This window comes from Filicampus tigris, chromosome 19, assembly GCF_054856515.1.
Source record: "Filicampus tigris isolate MCC_2025a chromosome 19, RoL_Ftig_1.0, whole genome shotgun sequence".
Classification (NCBI taxonomy): domain Eukaryota; kingdom Metazoa; phylum Chordata; class Actinopteri; order Syngnathiformes; family Syngnathidae; genus Filicampus; species Filicampus tigris.
Window position 1 is genome coordinate 3432132 of NC_141235.1, and position 18481 is coordinate 3450612.

Below are 18481 nucleotides of genomic sequence, written 5' to 3' on the forward strand. Positions count from 1 at the left end.
AGAACTGGGGAGGGCTGATCGATGACGTGAAATCTAGTCTCGGGGTGGATTCAAATATATTTATTGGGAACATCGCACTTGGCTCTGATTTGTTCAATAAAACGCGTAAAACAAATAATGCAGGATTCATTCCAGGTCATATCAGGACGCTTGTTTTTGGAAGTGCTCTCTTGATTTATTTGATCATCTTGAGACTTCTTAGGGTGTCTGCAACAATAACGAGTGATTCAACACAATGCGCAATCAAAGTTGGCTGAACAACTGTGGCTGAGGTCGATTTTTTTTCTTTTTTTTTTCTCCCCGCTTCAAAACTGTGTGAAATGTGTTCAGTTCACAGACGGGCTCGAAAGTTTTGCACATGAACTAGTGTTCGACTTCAACGTCCTCTCTGGCAAATATCCAGCTGCGAGAATGACGAGTTTGTTGTTTTGTTTTTCACTTTCATTCTAAAAATCTGTTAGACGCTGCTACCATGGTTCAACACAAACAAAAAGCGCTCACGGGTACAAAGACCAAAGCAGCACTTGATGAAGCAAGCCGGAAATGTTTTACCTGGAATTTCAGTCCCATGGGGCATTAACAGCAACTTGTTTTAGGAAAATCACAAGTATGGCGTCTGTTTAATGCAGTGATAACATTGAAGTAATAGGAGGGAAAAAAATGTGCAAGGAAGAAGTTATCATTTTTAAACGACTACGTTGTACTGCTTTTGGAATAAAGTCGTAGTATCACGAGAGACGACGGTGAACAAGCCGACGTTAGCTACAACTGCTACGTTAGTAGCACATTTTGTTATACAACGAAATGTTATCGGTTTGAAGTTGTATTTTGGGGGAATCTACAATCAATAGAAATCAAAAAGAGACGATATACTTACCTGTCGAGCAGAAACGTTGCTAATTCCACGTCGCTTCTGAATCCTCACCTGCCAAAGGTTCTTTCACTCTTGCTAGCACAGTTGTTAGCAAACAAAGAATGGACTTGGTGGATATTCTGCCATCATTTCAGCAAAGCTCCTGAAGGGAGAGATAATAGGTCAGTGCAGGGCTGTGATTGATTGACACCTCGTCAGTTAGGCCTTGTGTCCTGAATTGGTTCTTTTTCCTCACGCATGGTGATTTAAAAATGTTTGAACAGTGAAAGTCTTTGGTATTTTCACCCTGTTGACAAGAATGCTTCACAATCATTGTGATGCCACATTAGACGGAGGACTTATTTTCCCTTCTTCCTCCTGACCTTCTTCTTTGACTTTTCCTGCGGTGCCATCGGCGGCGTGCCCGCCATGTTGATTTATGACCTCCTGCAAAACCAGGGACAGCACTTCATGAGCCTCCCTCCCCTTCTTACATTCTTTGTCTAAGCACTCGCACATGACCGCATGATTATGTAAATCAAAGGTGTAACTGATAAATGACATCTGTTTCACATGATTATCACATCCCTGCCATGTGTTTTTTACGAACGTTATAAATTCCGGGAGCGTCCATTTGGGTGCTTAGCCGAAAGGTCAGTCCAAACAAGGAAGAGATAAAGATTTTACAAGGGATTAGTGAATCCGTACAGCCACATGCCTTATTACATTAAATCCCTGATATTCATCCACGCCGCTGCTTCCGCTTTTTCCCTTCTGCGCTTCCAGGAGCAATTCCCTCTCGCTCAGTCCGGCCCTAAGACGCATGGAGGCCAATCATTTCAGGACGCCGCCCGTTTCCAGAGGAAAATTGAAGCTGCCGTCCAATCTGGTGGAGGCGTCGCGAGCGTCCGGCCACGTCTACAAGCACCTGCAGGAGGAGGAGCCAGCCAACGTGCAGTCCTTAAGGGGGTAAACTTGCATTTTCTTTTTACCTTCTTGAGCAGTATTTCCTAACCTCTATTGAACCAAGGCACACCGCCAAATAAAATCTCATATTAGTTGAGATGAATGGACGGTTTTCAGTGTAAAATATGGTGAGGGACATGTTGTCGGAGGCACTGGCGGATGGCTTTATGACCCATGTTACATGCGTGAGGAGAGGTGGAGTGCCGTTAAATGACCAGCTGAAACACAGGACTCCATCAAGTTCATGAGGCAGCTGAACACAACACTGCCCTCTTAAATTAAACTAGACCGCCAAACTTGACCCGGATCCTCATAACATCTTAGCTGTTGTCTTGTTAAATCTTAGTACAACAAACCAGTGTCAAACTAAATCAGTCCGACCGTCCAGCAAAGCGATTCAGGAGATGCCACTGAGAGCATTTATTTATTTGATTTTTTTTTGTCAAGTCAAATTACTTTTCTTTCGCCATTACTCCTGCAACTTCCTGTTCAATCCATTCAAGCACTCAGAAATAATGAAATAATCATTCAACAATCATTTTTGGAACAAATTTGGGAAATTGAGTAATTTCCCAGTACAGAGGTTGGGAATCACTGCATTTGAGCAGCAGTGCCGGAGAGATAATTTGGCAGCCATCGGTTTATGAAATCTGATCTCGTGAGCCCTCCCTCAGGTCTCACTGTCGTAACTCGTCAGGACAACAGTGGTGATCCCAAATGCTGGCTCACGTCCTGATAACTGGCCAAATGGGAGATTGGCATCTACTTATTGCCCGCATTCTGCCTCCTGTTCGTTGCGGTTCGTCTCCGATATTTCTCGATCCTGGGCAGACGGACACCAGTGCTCATGAACAGATAATAGAGAATTGCAACATGCCCAGAAGGTTTTAATTTTGAATAAAGTCTGTCATTACTGCATGTCAACACTTCTGGTCATGAAAATAATGAGATATGTACAAGCATATAGGGTTGAATGCAATCTGTTTCACATTTCCAAACAATTTTTCCAAATTCTATAAGGCCTGTTGGACGTTAATTTGAGATTGTTCTTAGATGTCTGAAGCCCCCAACATGGACATATGTAGAAAAACAAACGATCACACAGGCAAAATCTGTGAGGTCCAGGCAATTAAATTAAATTCTCATTTCACCGGGAGATGAGAAGAATGTGTTTAGCTCAACACTTCCAATTTCATTATCTTACAAAATTGCCTTGCAGATCCACTCGATCGAGTGAGGTTCAAGTGACCTCATTGTGGACATCTGAAAAGGAACAAAAGAAGCCAGCGGAGTCGCATACTGGACATCTGACATTGTCGAGATTCATTTTAGAAGCTTTCATGGTCGTGCATATGTCAAGTCAGGACATGCCTTGTCCTGCTTCTTGGCAGTTATCACAAGTTCAAGTGCAGCGGTTAGAAGTAGAGGAGGTGAGGCTGAAATCACTTACACTTTCTATCTTGGACTGCGATGGTCTCCACTGGAAAGTCTCGTTAAAGCGAAGTCCTTCCTCAGAATTGAGTCATCAAAGGTGGAGGAATGTAACATTTGGTGTGGATCCAGATTAAGTTGCAAATAACAAGATTGATACTTTGAAGTTGCTGATCATCATCTGAAATTGTTTGGCTATGGCACAGGTTCTACCTGCCAGTTTGTCAATTGGGATTATGCAAAAATGACTTGACCGATTGCCACAGATTTAGGGTGTGTTGTGTTCACAGGGGGTTGGTGGGTATCGATCAAGATGATCAATCTAAACCTGAGCCTGCTATGACCTACAGTATGTTATTCTTCGGTCTTGGCATTCAGTGGTGCAAGACGTCCAGCCAGGGGAGGCAGAAAGATCACAGTCTGCATAACAAGATTCCTGGTAAAGACCAGTTTAAAACCGGCATCATCCATATTCATTTTCCTCATTGGGGTAACCAGGACCTTATTCCAGATGATTTCTGGCTAGAGGTGGGCTACACTGTGGACTTATCACAAGCCAATTGCAGGGAGTTCACACCTGTGGACAAGTCAATGAATCGTGTTGTTGGAATGTGGAAGGAAGTCAGAGTACCAAGAGAAAATGCCCACGAGGTGTTCAGACAGAGATTCAAAGGCACCCAAGTATTGTGATTTATAGTTACATCAGAAGAAAAGCGATATAAAGGCAGTCTGCCAAGTCTCACGGGAGGTTTCAAAATAACCCATCCACAAAGTTTCTGAAAATAGATGGTCATCATAGGCTTGCTAACTAACTGTTGCGCTTGCAACCGTTGATAAGATTCAAAGACGACGATGGACAATGTCAAGGACCTCCACAAGCGCTTCCTCCAAGCCAACTCTGAGAACAGGGAATGCTTTTCGCTTGTGGTATGTAAGGAAGTGCTTTTCGGCATGTCACTCAGAAACAGCCTAATTTGCTGTCAGACTGTGCCACTTTATCAAAACCGCCCGTCATTAAAGCAAGCAGCAGTGTCCCTCGCGATGCTCCTGTTAGCAAGCCGGTCTGATTGAACATCACGGCAACTTCGAAAGATAACACTGCTTGCTGCCAAACTCTTTATATGACCTATTTTCAACATTTTTTTTTTTTTTAACAAAGCTCCAAAGAACCGAGCAGTTCTCCATCCCAGTATCAGTTTATCCCCAATTGAGGTCAGGGCTTTTGTCTCCATTTGAAAGAGAATTAGTATGAAATGTGCTCTCATCCTCATGGAACAGACTCGCAGTCATGTTCTGCTGCGCTTCTGATGACATTTCCATGAATACTCTGGAGATTGAGCCTTACTTTACGCCTTCAAATTTCATGGACCATATCTCCAAAAAATACTTAAGGACTACCCTGGTTACTAGATATGTTCACTCACAGAGACACAAATGAGCTCTAGGCAATTAAAGCTCAACTAGTAAGTTGAGTACATTTCGATCTCATTAGCCATCAACGCAGTTCCACCCGTCGATTGCTGGCCCTCTAGCAGGTTAAAGTGACCTATTTCTGGACCGAGCAGCGATACAACGCCAAGCTTCCGAGCAGCCCCCACTCCTCCAACCCCCCACACCTCCCTTCTTCACAGTTGCCATGGATACACAGTCTCATCTCTGGATAGGAGTAGTGGGAGGTGGATAGCGGGATGAGGGGAGGTAAAATGAGGGGAGATTGTGACGATAGTGCAGCAAAAGGGGAGGATAAAGACGGGGGTGTAAAAACAGGGTTGAGCGCAGCGCAGAAACTCGGGAAGTGCCCCTCCACGTTTTCCCATTTCGAGACAACAAATCCCCCGCTGAGCGTTGTCACTTTTATTATCCAGCATCAAAACATATTTACCCGCCACAGATAAGGACAGAACTGAAGGCAACTTTGCAATGGGGTTTATTTTTAGATATGTTTTGATCTGCCGGATTTACCTCCAGCTTGCATTTCCCCTTCTAATACCGAGGGGAGTGGGGAAGTAATTCAATTATATAAACTTGGTTATGCTACAAACAGTCTCTGAAGGCTGGCAATAACAGCGGCTGTCTCCTAAGGCGGGGGTAAATCTAAATGTGAACCCAGGACCGGGGAACAGTATTAACTGTGGTGCGCATGAGCCAACTTCTCCACTCTTGATAAGTTCTTTGCTGCTTTTCACAGTGAGTACAACACACATTTCATGATGATACTACTTTGCATATTGCAAGTGAAATTTCTCCTAATAAGTTATCAAGACCAATTTTGAACACCGTAACAGGTGATCGATGAGCGTGATAGACCCCACACGCGACAGGTTCAGCAAAGTCACACTACCAAGACTGAGCAGTGACCTCAGACATTTTTATTGTAAATAGTTGGACAGGTTTAACGTTTGTGATGGTTGGACCCGACTGTTTTCCAAGCAGATCAGAAAGGAAAAATCACACTTACCACACCCCACATCACAAGGTACTTGATCAGAACAACCTTGTAAGACCGCCGCACACCAAGCGACACAACTGCACAGTCTCTTTTATTGTCGCCCGTTTCATCTGCGGTGGCCAACTGCTTCTTGCTTGGCAATCGTGCCATGTTTTTGTGGTTCAGTAAAACAAAATACTGTACCTGATACAGGGTGACATATTGTCATGCTTTGATACAGGGTGACAATTCTTCCATTGCAATACATCGATAGAAATGCGGTATTTACACACTTTGGGGTGTTGACAACTTTTTTTTTTTTTTGACACTTCACTAAAGTAGCTTTCAGTAATTGGGACTTCGCTCATTTTGATCTGAAAAGGAGGAAAAATGCTCAAATTCGGCCCAGCTGTCGGTATTTTTACCTCTCTTAAAGTGAAGGTCAAGCACCATACAGTTGTTCTATCAAGACTTTTTCTAAGATGTTCAGGACGATTCCCCGGTTAAATATTCACGTAGCAACTTAGATTATGAATAATTACACAGCAGTTAAGAGAGGAAATTACTGAGATCATTTGGTTTTGTAGGAGTAAAGCAGCTTGATTACCACACCCTGGCACTTTTTATGAGAAATATCTGATGCGATCTAAAGGTCACCATTGTAATGACTCGCTCTCTAATTCCCATTTCATTCTCTCCCGCCTCAAGGTGTGATGCGAGCGGGGGAAAGGTCGGCACCCTCCTCAGCAGGACCTCGCACTTTGCCGGGAGAAAGGGATGGACCGAGGTGCCTTGCACTCGCCTGGATAAGGGAAGCATCTTCCCTCCGCCCTCGCTGCGCACCCGTTCCGTTCCCATCATCCCCTCGCTGCAGGCGTGCGACCTTGAGGGAAGGCATTTGGATACGACTGACCAGAACCCAGGGGGGTGTCTCGTCCCTGCCGGCAGCCCTTCCTCTCCTCCCTGTGAGAGTGCTGTGCCCATTAGTGTTTGCCCTCAGACACCCTCTTCCTCCGCCGTTGAAATGACCGCAGAACTCGAGCAGGTATTAAAGCAGAAAAACCTTTCTAGTCCTGTGACGAAATCTTCGGGTTCTCACCTCAACCGCGGGGGTGCTTCCGAGGTCGGGATTGGACACAGTAGCTGGTATTCTGCCAGAGAGCAAACAGGCACTGGAATCCGAGGTTTAAAGACGGCGGGTCAAGGTTATACCGCCATCAAGAACCCAAACAACACCTTGGCCATCTGCAGAGGAAACGGAAATTCGAGTTGATTGTATTAACTTTGCAAAGTTTCAGCGAAGTCGGTCCCAACACCTTTGCTGTTTGGCAGGTGGGACCATCTGTGCGGCCACATGGACCAATATCGGAGGCCGTTTGACGAACAGATTGAACGGCAAAGGACGAACAAAAAGAAAAAAGGAAAAATAGGCCGAATCATTGCGGTAAATGACCCAAACAAGCACACATTGTGAATAAACTCATAACAGGACAACAAACTGTGAGTGGGAGCTGAACTGGGAAAAAAAAAAAAAAAACACACCACTATTTAAAGGGAGCTTCTACCTAGAAACCAAAATAGTGTGTCTCTATGTTGTTTCTCTATTGTAAAGAAATGAAATTATACAGTATATGTCATCTAATATATGTCACATAGACGTATATATATTTGACATACAATTGTGACAAAATAAAGACTAAGATAACAGTGTTAAGAGCTTTGGTCATCTCAAGTTCTCTTTGTGGGTCGAAAATCTAAGACTGGATTTGCAATGCATGTCTAAGTGCTCAATTCAGATTCACTCCTTAGATTTTTGGGGGGTTGTCCATTCTAGAATTGTGCTACTTGAAAACCTAACTCAGCTCAACCCAACTTTGTTTACACAGCACTTTAAAACAGCCATTGCTGCATACAAAGTACTGTACATGGAGTAAAAAGCTATCGTAAAAGAACAGAGTGAAAAGAGTAAATAAGAAAAATCAACAAAAATACTTTTTTTTATCAATTTATAATCAACAATTCGTGTATAGAATAGAATTACAAAATACCTGAATGGGATGTCCTTGGAGGTAGTAGTCTTCTGTACGTGAAAAATGAGAGCAGAATCATGTGGAAAAACTCCCTGGCATGCCACTAATGAGACGATGAATCGTTTGGATTTCTTCAGATTTGTCTTTTATGGCGCCTCACTCTGAACCCGGAAACACTGTTTGAAGCGTAAATGAGTTCTTTTCCTCGAGACTGCAGAGTCGAGGAACTGCACGAAGGAAAAGCGCTACTGCGTATTGATCAACAAACAGGAGCATGGTGGGCTACGGTCAAAAAAGTGTGACTTTGTTACGAAAACGTTTTGATCATCATTGGTTTGTTTGCTTGTGTTCGTCAGCAAGATTACATAAAAACTCAACTATTTTCCATTAAACTCTTCAGAGAAGTGGAATGCGCCAAAAGAAGAATCGGTAAATAAAATTCACGAGTGGAGTTTGTGCCATCCTGTATATCTTTTCTTAAATGCTAACAAACCAAACCACGGCGTACTACATTCTGAAGCAACAGAGTTTAACTGCTTTTAACTTGCTGTTCCTAATTTCTTGATCGTGACGGCTAAAACAGTTGCCCAGTGATGTACTTCAGCGACCGGGTCCCCACTGTAAATTATAAGAACTTGAGTTGAGCGCCTTTGTTGTCATCAGCGGTTATTTGGCGCAATTGTAAGTAGTTATCAACACTTCGCCCATGTCTACTTCTACAGCGGAGAGTCACAATTTACAGAACAGCTAGTTCTCATTATTTAAATTCTTAAGCAAGGAGGTGCTGTCTGCCTGCTGGCCGAGAAGCCTGTTAGCTCACAAGCTAGCCGGCGGCTAGCACGCACTCACACTTCTATGTAGTGTGTCGAATTTAGACGACATTTATTTTCAGTCTGATATCTAACAGAAAAACACCAAACTAGATCGCTGTGATATTTTGTTTTTTATTTTACTTTTAGGAAGCAGGAGTCGCTAAATCCATCAAAGGGCAACATGAAAGGATGCTTGTTGTGTTGACTCAGAACAATAGACTCCAAATCAACCGTTCTTGTCACGTAAAACAAGCCAAGTTTGTTGGATTCAAGCCCAAAAAAAAAAACGTGCCGCCGTCGACTCTCTTCATATCAGCGTCCGGCACGCGACGTGAGGGGAATGCTAATGCGGTAGGGGACAGCGAGGTTTCCCCCCCCTCGCCAGATGGCCTGAAGATTAGGAAGACAGCAAGACGCTGAGTGTGCACTGCTGCAAGACTTGTGATGTCTGCAAACGTCTCTTACCTGCTCACCTCCACATAGGATTTCAGGAGACACTTAACATTTCCAGTGGCCCTGTAAGACTCCACAAAACAAATGTTATGTTTGACAGTGGCGTCACCTGAGCAGTTGTAGCTACACTGATCACACATCCACTTTTTGAGGCGGAGGACTCCATTTTCATAAACGGTGCATGCCGGCGTATCCTGAGCTAACTACATGTCAAAACTAAACTAAAGACCCCAAAGGCTAGACAGAGGCTGATTGAACCAAGAAATGGTTGCTTTCACGCGGTTATACTTTTCAAACAGAGAAGAATGAACTGCTGACTGAGAGTGACTGACACTGACAAGGCTCTCCCACAAGACATGTTGACCCCGTGACTGCTATGATTGCCGGGCATTGCTGGGTCAAGACCCCCACTGTCCTCCGGGGACGCCAAGCGAGACAGATTTCATCACGACCTCACACGCTCTTTTGGTCTCTGCTATAATCTGACATTCCCTATGCGCAAGCTGTCACACTTTCATAGTCGTCAGGGTTCAAAATGAGACAAGTCTGTTAAGATGGAGAAAAAAATTAGGTGGAAGTGTCTTGTCTGGTTCCGTTGATTTAAGTGTGTTTTCTGGTTTGGGAAAACTGCCGCGGATGTTCTGTTTGGTATAGGAGATATGCAAAGTCAACAATTTTTACAGATGTCACTTGAGGCAACAGAAGCATAACGATAAATAATGGAGCTCTTTTGCTTAGGGCTTTTAGCTTGTGGCTTTCCTGTCTCACTAAGCAAAAAAATGCAGTTAATTATGTGAGCGAGGGGTAATTAAATCACACTAAGGAAGAAGCTAGAATACATATATTAATATTAACCTCGTGAGGAATACCACAGGGACCATTTGTTGGTCCCATTCTGTTTTCTTTTTCACACATCTGATTCAAATGATCAGATAATCAGCAAGGTCTGCAGCTGGATAAGTGTGTTGCAGCAGGGAGAGATGGAAAACAGGCAGGACAGCGGACCTCAAGGAACATGATTTAAGACCCCTGATCTAGACAAAGACTGCAAACGCTTTCTTGCAAACAAAAAAAAAATGGCCTCCAGTTTGAGAAGAAAATCAGTCATCTTTTAAAATCAATATTTGGAGTGAGCCTTTAATAATATTACATACAAGCAATTATATACTGTTTTGTTTTTCTTAAACAGCAAAATCAGATCAACCCAAACTGTTTTTGCACATAGGCCTATGTATAATGAATACTGTATATTTCAATGTTATTCAGTACCTTGGTCAACCTATTGTTTCAATTTTAGAGCTCAAGGTATATGCATACATTTCAATATCTTCATGTTTTTCTTTTGTTCTACTTGAGAACAGCCCAATTAGGATTTCAAAGCATGACAATATTTCACCAAGCATGGTTTCCTTCGATTTGTGTTTGATTGGATTTGATTATTCAAATCAAGGTCGGTTTTCTTTCGCTGGTAATTTCTCAACTCGTGAGGAACCTTCAATGTTGTTTCAAATTCAATCATCCAGTTATTATAAGAGTGAGCTTTTTCAGGTATCAGGTCGTAAAAGACATTGGGGGGATCTGAACATCTGATTGTGTTCAAGATGTGTTTGTTTGCAGGAGCAGAAGTTCAGGGAGGCAAGCAATTTGCGACCCAGTCGCAAAAGATCTGATGATGTCACCCGCGCGGGATCCTCTGTTTTCACCAGAAGCCCAACTTGCTGCAGACTCCAGGTGCGAGGATCAGAACTTCTGTCGGAGTTATATTCGTTGTAATTGTTAAAACCACAAATCCGCTTCTGATTTAGAGAAACAATCAAAGAATGCAATCAATTCACATCCAGATCCAGATCTGTTTCTTTCATAACCTTGTAACTGTGACTCACTAAACATGAACTATAAGTGAAGCAAGGACCAAACTGAACGTAAACGTACAAAGTGTGTAAATTGCTGACGTCGAGCCAAAACCTCCTATGATACCATTTAGTAAAATGTTCACAAATCTATAGTATTGGTCAATCAATACGTGATTTTTTTTTAACAAATTATTGACGAATCTAAAGTGTTGAAAATGGCTTAGCCTCTATAAGGATGCAATGTTAATGGTTGAAAAAACATGCCGTTTTTCGGGTCTGCTGAAAGTGATTTTGGAGGTACGAGAATTCCGCCCGTCGCCAACGATATGTTTGCATTTGGAATAATAGAATTGCACTGGGGAACGGGCACCCCGCGGCACCTGATCGTTCCCGAGCATTCCTGCAATAGATTGACCTCACCTGCCCTTCATTACCTGAACACTCAACAGAGACTCCATTTCATTTCAGATTCTCTGCTTGCTTAATTTTTGAAAATGTTCTTATCAAAGCTCCTCTTTCTATTTACTCCCAAATCCAAAGCTAAATTCAAGTCCTAACTGACTGCAGCTTCTTTGTGTTGAGTTGCACAGCCCACTGTGTGCCTTAAAAGCCTCGGAGACGTCCCAGTGGTGGAAAGCGTCACATGCTGGTGCACAATCGGCTTCCATTTTCAAGCTTCAGAGTTTGTATTTTAGGTTTGATTCGCGGCGCAAACAAGCGAGCCGACGTGGACAGATGGCCACTTGTTTTGTGTTATTCCGAAGAGGAGGGATAGCCGCAATTTTCTTTGCAAGGGATGAATGACTTTTGAGAGCGGCATATGTTAAGTATAAATTTGAAGTGTGATTTCATGAATAAAAAAAATGTAGTCTTTCCAGCTGACATAGACGCCTAGAAACTTTCTGGTATTATACTGATTATAACCAGACTGATAGGGAATTTTTGAGGCCAATACGATTCTGATATTTGTTACAATTCCAATAACCTATTATCGGCCAAATCACTAAAAGCAATATATAATGAATAAATAACTTCTTGTTCAGTCCCTTAATGCTTACAAAGATAAAGATATGAATTACAGGCAAAATGTTCGACTGGTTTGCGATACTTTGTCCTTTAGTATTTAACTTTTCAAGGGAGAGAAAAATCGGCAAAAATCTTGCTATTTTTTTTGTCAATTTTGACGGGTGCTCGGCTAAATTTTACAAATTTTGGGGTGGGGATGTTTAATGTTTTGTCGTATGTTGCAATCTGTTTATGTGTAAAAAAAAATAACTTTGCCGATTGTTGCCAATTTTAAAAGAGCTCATATTTGTGAGGGACTTTCTAGTCTTATTTTTACTCTATGAGGGATGCGTTTGATTACAATTTTTTGCTTTTATATTATGTTTCTAACCCCAACATTAAAGCCTTGTATTTTAATAGGACAAAATTTAATTCGATTTTATCACCATTTATGGTTTGGCAATGATTGATCATTTACAAAGTTCACCACAAAGTGTATAGGTGTCTCACAAGACCACACGAGACTAAAAGCTCTCAATATTTACCCTTTATTGTTCCCCTCGAAGGACAGCGTCCCTTTTCGCTTGGCTTGTGTGCACTGGAACACTTAATTCAATCGTAAAAGAATGCTTTCAATCAATCCTCTCCTCTCTGGACAGATCAATAAGAGTTGTTCTTCTTATATTAGTGAAGACAAATGGATGGCTTTCAGTGTAAAAGGTGGTGAAGTACACAGAGCAACTGACGAGCTGTCGAGATGACCCTGGTCATGTTACACGCATGATGTACGTTGTATGACAAAGTGCTACTTTGGAGTATCGTGAAGTGCCTCTAAGGACCAGCTGAGCTACTTGGAAACATGGCAGGACTCCATCAAGTTGAGGAGGCAGCTGGCCACAACGCTAACCTTCTTCAATAAAACAGGACCCCGAAATTGACCTGAACTCTCATAACACCTGAGCTGTTGTCTTTTTAAATCTTGAGTCCGCCGCGTCAGTGTCAAACTGAATCGGTCGCTGCGGCCGAGGGGCTCAGGTGAAACTGCTGAGCACCAAAAAAAAAAAAAAAAAAGTGTTTATTCTTCAAGTCAAATTATTTGAACTTTTGTCTCGCGTTGACAACTTATTGTTCATCCCTGTTCTATACCGTTTAGCCTCACTAGAATTATGAGTGTGCAGGAGGAATTTAGTCTGGTTAAAAAAATATTTTTCTTTTTTCAGTGCAATTCGAATGGCCGACAATTAGGGCTGCAATTACACTGTAAAAAAAAACAAAAAAAAAGGATGAAATAATTTTTTTTTTGTTTTGTTTTAGCCCCTAAATGTTTTGTTTTACAATGTAACGATTATTATGTCAATTAATCAAGGAATCAGAAAACGCCAATCGCAATGACTGCTTGTGCTTGGGAGGTGAGTCTTGTCACAAAAATACTAAACACTCACTTTCTGAATGAGCCAAATTGTACCGAGCAGCCTCCCGATGTTATGTTACCAACAAGAGTGATGTCACACGAGAATCCAGCTTCTCTCTCGGGGCTTGAGCTCATTACGGAGCCAAAACTTGATTTGGCTTTTTCTTTTGTTTTTTTTTTTTGGAGGGAGGGGGGGGATACACAAAGGACTACCACTGAAGGAAATTCAAAGTGAAAAGCTGTAATCAGATTAGATCAAAGCAACAAAACATTAGAGGATTAATTCACTCTTGCATATGTTTAATGTCCTCTCACTTTTTCTTTTTTTTCCCTCCAAAAAAAAAGAATAATATCCACTGCAGAAAAGCATCAAATAAGCCAATTTTTAAACGAAGTGGAGAACGGGACAATGTATTCCAAGTATAAGTGTATTCAATGGCAAATTCTGTTTTGAAAGTAGACCAAACCAAATTGTCAACCAAGTCAACTTCCAAGTCCAGTGATATTCATGTGCTCCTATGTTGAGGGAAAAAAAAAACAAAAAGAAAACAAAAAAGAGTTTATATGCCAGCTGCAAAACCCAAAGTGTGACCCTGCAGCGTGAGTTTCGTGTGCTGCGCGCGACCCGCCAAGCTGCTGTCACTACCAATCAGTCAAAGCGAGGGTCGCAACGCGCATAACCGCGGGTCAATCGGACATCGACCGTCGCTAGTCAATCTGGTGACCGGGAGTTGTTACTACTTTGGTTGTCGCATCCCAAGTGGCAGACATTAAAAATCGCAACCATCTTATCAGAAAAGAGCCACCAATGAGTTTCATTCCGTCTTTTGTGGCACTTTAATGTGCCCAAGCCTCACAATGACACACAGACGGAAAATCCCGGCGTGACCTTGCCTTATCCGCCATTGGCCTCCCCGCCTTTGGGATATCAGCAGCAGCCACGCGCCGCTCTGGAAAATGCGGGCGGCGTTTTTCTTGTTTTCTCCGAATGTGGACGATGGCAGCCAAGATTAAAGCGCATGAGGTCAGCTTTATTTACTTATTTCAAGACGCGCGCAATGATTCTTAGTCAACACGCTTCACAGCAAGACGACGTTTGGCATTTATTGAACAATTCTCCCCCCCCCACCGCACAAAAAAAGCTTCACGCTGTTTATCGGCATTACTTAGTTTGTCAAGCTAAACATAAAACAAAGACAATTATAAATTCTGTATTCAAAACAATCTCATAGCTTTGCTTTAAAAAGGTCCGTTTAGCTTAACGCTATCAAACAATGTGAAAAAACATACAAGGGCTAACGTACAGCATCAAACCATGTATTTTTACTTTAAAATGGCAGACTTTTTAGGGGGGGGGGTGCGTTTTCACTTTCAACATTTCACTCTTCTTCCTTCTATCCTCTGCATGGAGCGAAACGTCCTTGTCACTTTTAAGCGGCGGGTCTCAGGACATTAATATTCGTGCTCTCCTCAGACAGGGGCAATGTGTTTTTAATGACATTGTCTGCTTGCCGTCAAGTCCGCTTGAGTGAGCCGCCGCGGCACCTGTGGAGGGACGTGGCAAATGAAAAGCCTTGAAGGGTCACTGACGTCTGGGGTACTCGCTGTGCGGCTAAAAATGAGGTTTAGTGTTCTTTTAACTGCCCGTTCTGTAGCGCCGATTTCTAAGCAATCGTTTTTTTTTTGGTTTGTTTGTTTTTTGTTTTTTTTTTTTAGAGTTTTGCGCTTTCAGCGTAGTACCATGTTGTGCCACAACATCCCAGGCAGCACTGAGCTCCACCAGAGGAACATTTTGGTACTTCAGTTCTGTCAAGCGAAAAAAAATGTTTTCTTGTAATCGCACAATTTTCTGTAATAAATCACAATTAATATAAATGTACGTATGTAAATAAATATACATGTACATGCATATATTTCGGGTTGATCTGTAAGATATCCACGGGGGTACACTGTCAAGTAATTCATGGGTGGATCCAAAGAAAATACCGGTGTGTGTTTTTTAACTGGGACCGAAAATAAGTTTAGAAAGGTGGAAGTGGATGAAAACAACATTTGGCGTTGAAGTAGAGAGTTGATGTTTTTATGTTGTACAGACGCCAAACACGGTGTTCTCCCGCTAATTTGAGGGGAGCGGTGGGGAATTCTCCTTTTTAAGTGCTAAACCAAAACTGCCCATATCTCCCCCGGCCTCCAGTCTGTTGTTCCATGCCTCTGTCATGTCTAGTTTTTGGTTTTCCTCCTGCTGCTTCCTTTTCACAGAAACTCTGTAGAAGCAGGGGAGAAAAAGAAAAAAAAAAAAAAAAAGTATTGTGGAACTGTAGGATTATATGCCAGTCAGAAAAGAGTGTGAAATATGCCATAAAATAACAACATGCAGGTTTTGTATCAATGGGAAATGTCATTGTTGTCACTTGTTACATGATCATGCTGATGATACGCCAACATTTTTAAATGTATCCATTTCTTTGTAAATATAGTTAGAAAATCAGACAATATTCACATAGACAAAATGATACCACAAACATTCAGCGGCTGCGGCAAAGAGACCGATTATTTTTTTACGGAAGCTTTTATTGTGACTCTGTAAGGAAAATATATGCCTTTGCACTTAATTATAACCTCCAAATATAATCGTGTGTTTTAGTACCAGGATAAGAAAGGTGACCTTGTTTCAACCGGACTCGATAAATGACTAACCTGGAAAAGTCGTTATTGTTTTTTCACCTGTGTATTTTTATTTTATTTATTTTTACAATGTTTGCAATGAATATTCCCTTCACCCGCTATCTAACACAACTCCCTTTTATGAGCTCATCTTTTGGCATCGCTGGCTTCACAAAGGTTTCACATACAACTTTTAGTGTTTGCTTGAACGCCACGTCTTCCCAGGGGACTCGTTTTCTTCTTCAAAAGCCCCCAAGAGAGCCGAGCTAAATCAAAAGCATTTGCTATAAATGGTCAATTCCATCAAGCGGCTCGTCTTCGTCGAGCCGAGATCAAATCCCGGTGGCGGAATTGGCTGTCAGGTTTATTACGCAAAAGATTAAAATAAACTTTAGCATTTTTCAACTGCGCACTACCTCTCCGCGCACCGAGCTGTGACAACCCCTCTGGAACAGGTGCCACGGGAGGGCTTCATAATGCATTTCCGACTATTTTCAGTACTCTTAAGATCACTCAAGTGTAATAACAGTGGAAGATTTTTTTTTTTTTGTGCTTACTGCTGTTTGCGCGGCGCAAATATGAATGCGATACGTCGTCACACTTGTCGTGCATCCACGACAGAAAGACGTTCGTTCTTATTTCTTTCCGACATAATATGGAAACATACACTAAATGAATAAATAAATAATAAATGTTATTTGAGTAAAGCGGTGAATTTTGTGAACTGTATTTGAAAATGTCGCAGTTGTATTTTCAGTCCATTAAATTTCGACCTTTTTTTATTGAATATGACTCAAGTGGTCACAGAATGGGGGGAAAAAATGTAACTTAAGGTACCAATGCACTTGTAAAATATTAACACGCTGCTGTTAGCATGCTAACTTGTGGGTGCTATTCGCTATCCGTGGAGCTGACTGCTAGCCAGCTAAGCTAATGAGTTTAGCTTATGTGCTATTTGTCGATTGGTTACATTGCTTTTAAACGATTTTAAATCTCAAGCGACGCGTTGGGAATACATTCTGGATTCACTTGAACTTGTCAGATTTAGCAAGAGTTAATAATTAAGCCGTGTTTTAACAGAAGGTTAAATTGCCGCCGATAAGAATAAGGCTAGGTTTTTAGCAAAAGTTGAATTGGTGCCAAGTGAACAACTCGTAGCGTGAGCGCCATTTACTCTTTTCTCAGCATGTTTGGACTCCCAAAAAGTCAGGTGTCTCTCTTAAATGGCTTTTCTACGCATGGTAGATTTTAGCCATTTAAGCCGTGAGAGAACTTTTAAAGCGTTCGCCAAACCAACAGATTAGAGACTTGGAAGATAATTGTGCTGTTAAAAGCAAAGTCGCAAGCAGCGGCGCAGCAGAGTGATTTGAGCGAGCGATTAAATCTCACTTCTCGGGAGGTGTGTAAAACGCCCCCACTAGTGACATTTCTACACGGAACGATCAATTCAGGCGTGTAATGAGGGGAGATTTCTGAGCAAGCGTTGCGGTTTCGGGGAATAAACATGTGGAAAGTGTTCACGCTTTGTGGAGAAGAAACAATACAAATGTGATGTGAAATGTGTGATGTGTGAAATGAACACAATAATTAGAATTAATTCTTTTGATTGGGTCATGACTTTTTTTTTTTTTTAACCAAAAATGTTTTTTTTTTTTTTTTTTGTCTTGTTTTGTTTTTGTATAAAGGTCTCTGCTTTATTCAAATACTTTTGGCCCCTTTGGCACTACAATTCACGGCAAATTGAAAATCTTAATGCGAACCTAATTTGCATTTGTGCAACAAATGTGTGAAATCTGTGACGATTTGAACTGCGTGAAGAACAAGTTAAACGTGGCTGCCATTGAGCAAACTTTGCAAGCCTTAATAGTTTTGTACTTTTTATAATAATGTGACATCAGTGCCGTAAACATAACCACGCTGCTTTCTCCTTTACAACCCGCCCCGCATTCAATGTTGACGGCGGGGATGTGCGGTCGTAAACGTTTAATGATGTGCGCCGCGAAATGGCAAAGTGCGTCAGCAAAGCGCATTGGAAGACCGGTCGGAAAGGATGAGAAACCATTAAGATGGGTGAAGGAAGCGCTGCGGCACAGTTGCTGTTATCGTCGCCCATGCGTGTGCATGCATGTGCCGCATCAAGCGTCTATAAGCTAATAACTGCATTCGGTGTCAGACGCTATTTTAATGTGCAATTAAGGCAACAACAACTGGGTGTAAAGTCATTGGGCAGGCAGGCAGCTCACAATCCTGACAGCTGTTTGATTAGTTATGCAAAGGCAGTTTGAAGCAACAATTGGACATGTATACACAGTGCAAGCCGTTGTGTTGGCATACGACACGAGGGTGTTGCAGGTTTTGTCCCTTTTGTTTGTTGAGTGTTAGAACACGAAACAGCGCAAAGGAGATCAAGTCTGCAATCCAAATTCCAGTTTGTTTGGTCATTTCTGTCCAACGTGATTATACTGGTGGGGCGGCACTGTTTTATGTGACGCCCACCCACAAACACACACCCAGGTGTTTCTTCTAATCTGACGGCGCGCTAAATTTAATCAAGATTTTGGCATTTTCAGGCTTT

General features: G+C 42.0%; 1 protein-coding gene across 2 annotated transcripts in view; it reads left to right on the top strand.

Moving 5' to 3' along the window:
• The window catches only part of nrg3b (neuregulin 3b), a 148279-nt gene extending 141174 nt beyond the window's left edge, over nucleotides 1–7105 (top strand). For both annotated transcript variants that reach the window (XM_086016909.1, XM_086016907.1), the window contains exons 8-9: nucleotides 1640–1822; nucleotides 6387–7105. In XM_086016909.1, the coding sequence (XP_085873035.1) occupies nucleotides 1640–1822; nucleotides 6387–6951 (748 nt within the window). In that variant the 3' untranslated portion in view covers nucleotides 6952–7105. The remainder of the gene's footprint in view (nucleotides 1–1639; nucleotides 1823–6386) is intronic.
• Nucleotides 7106–18481: the final 11376 nt, after the last annotated feature.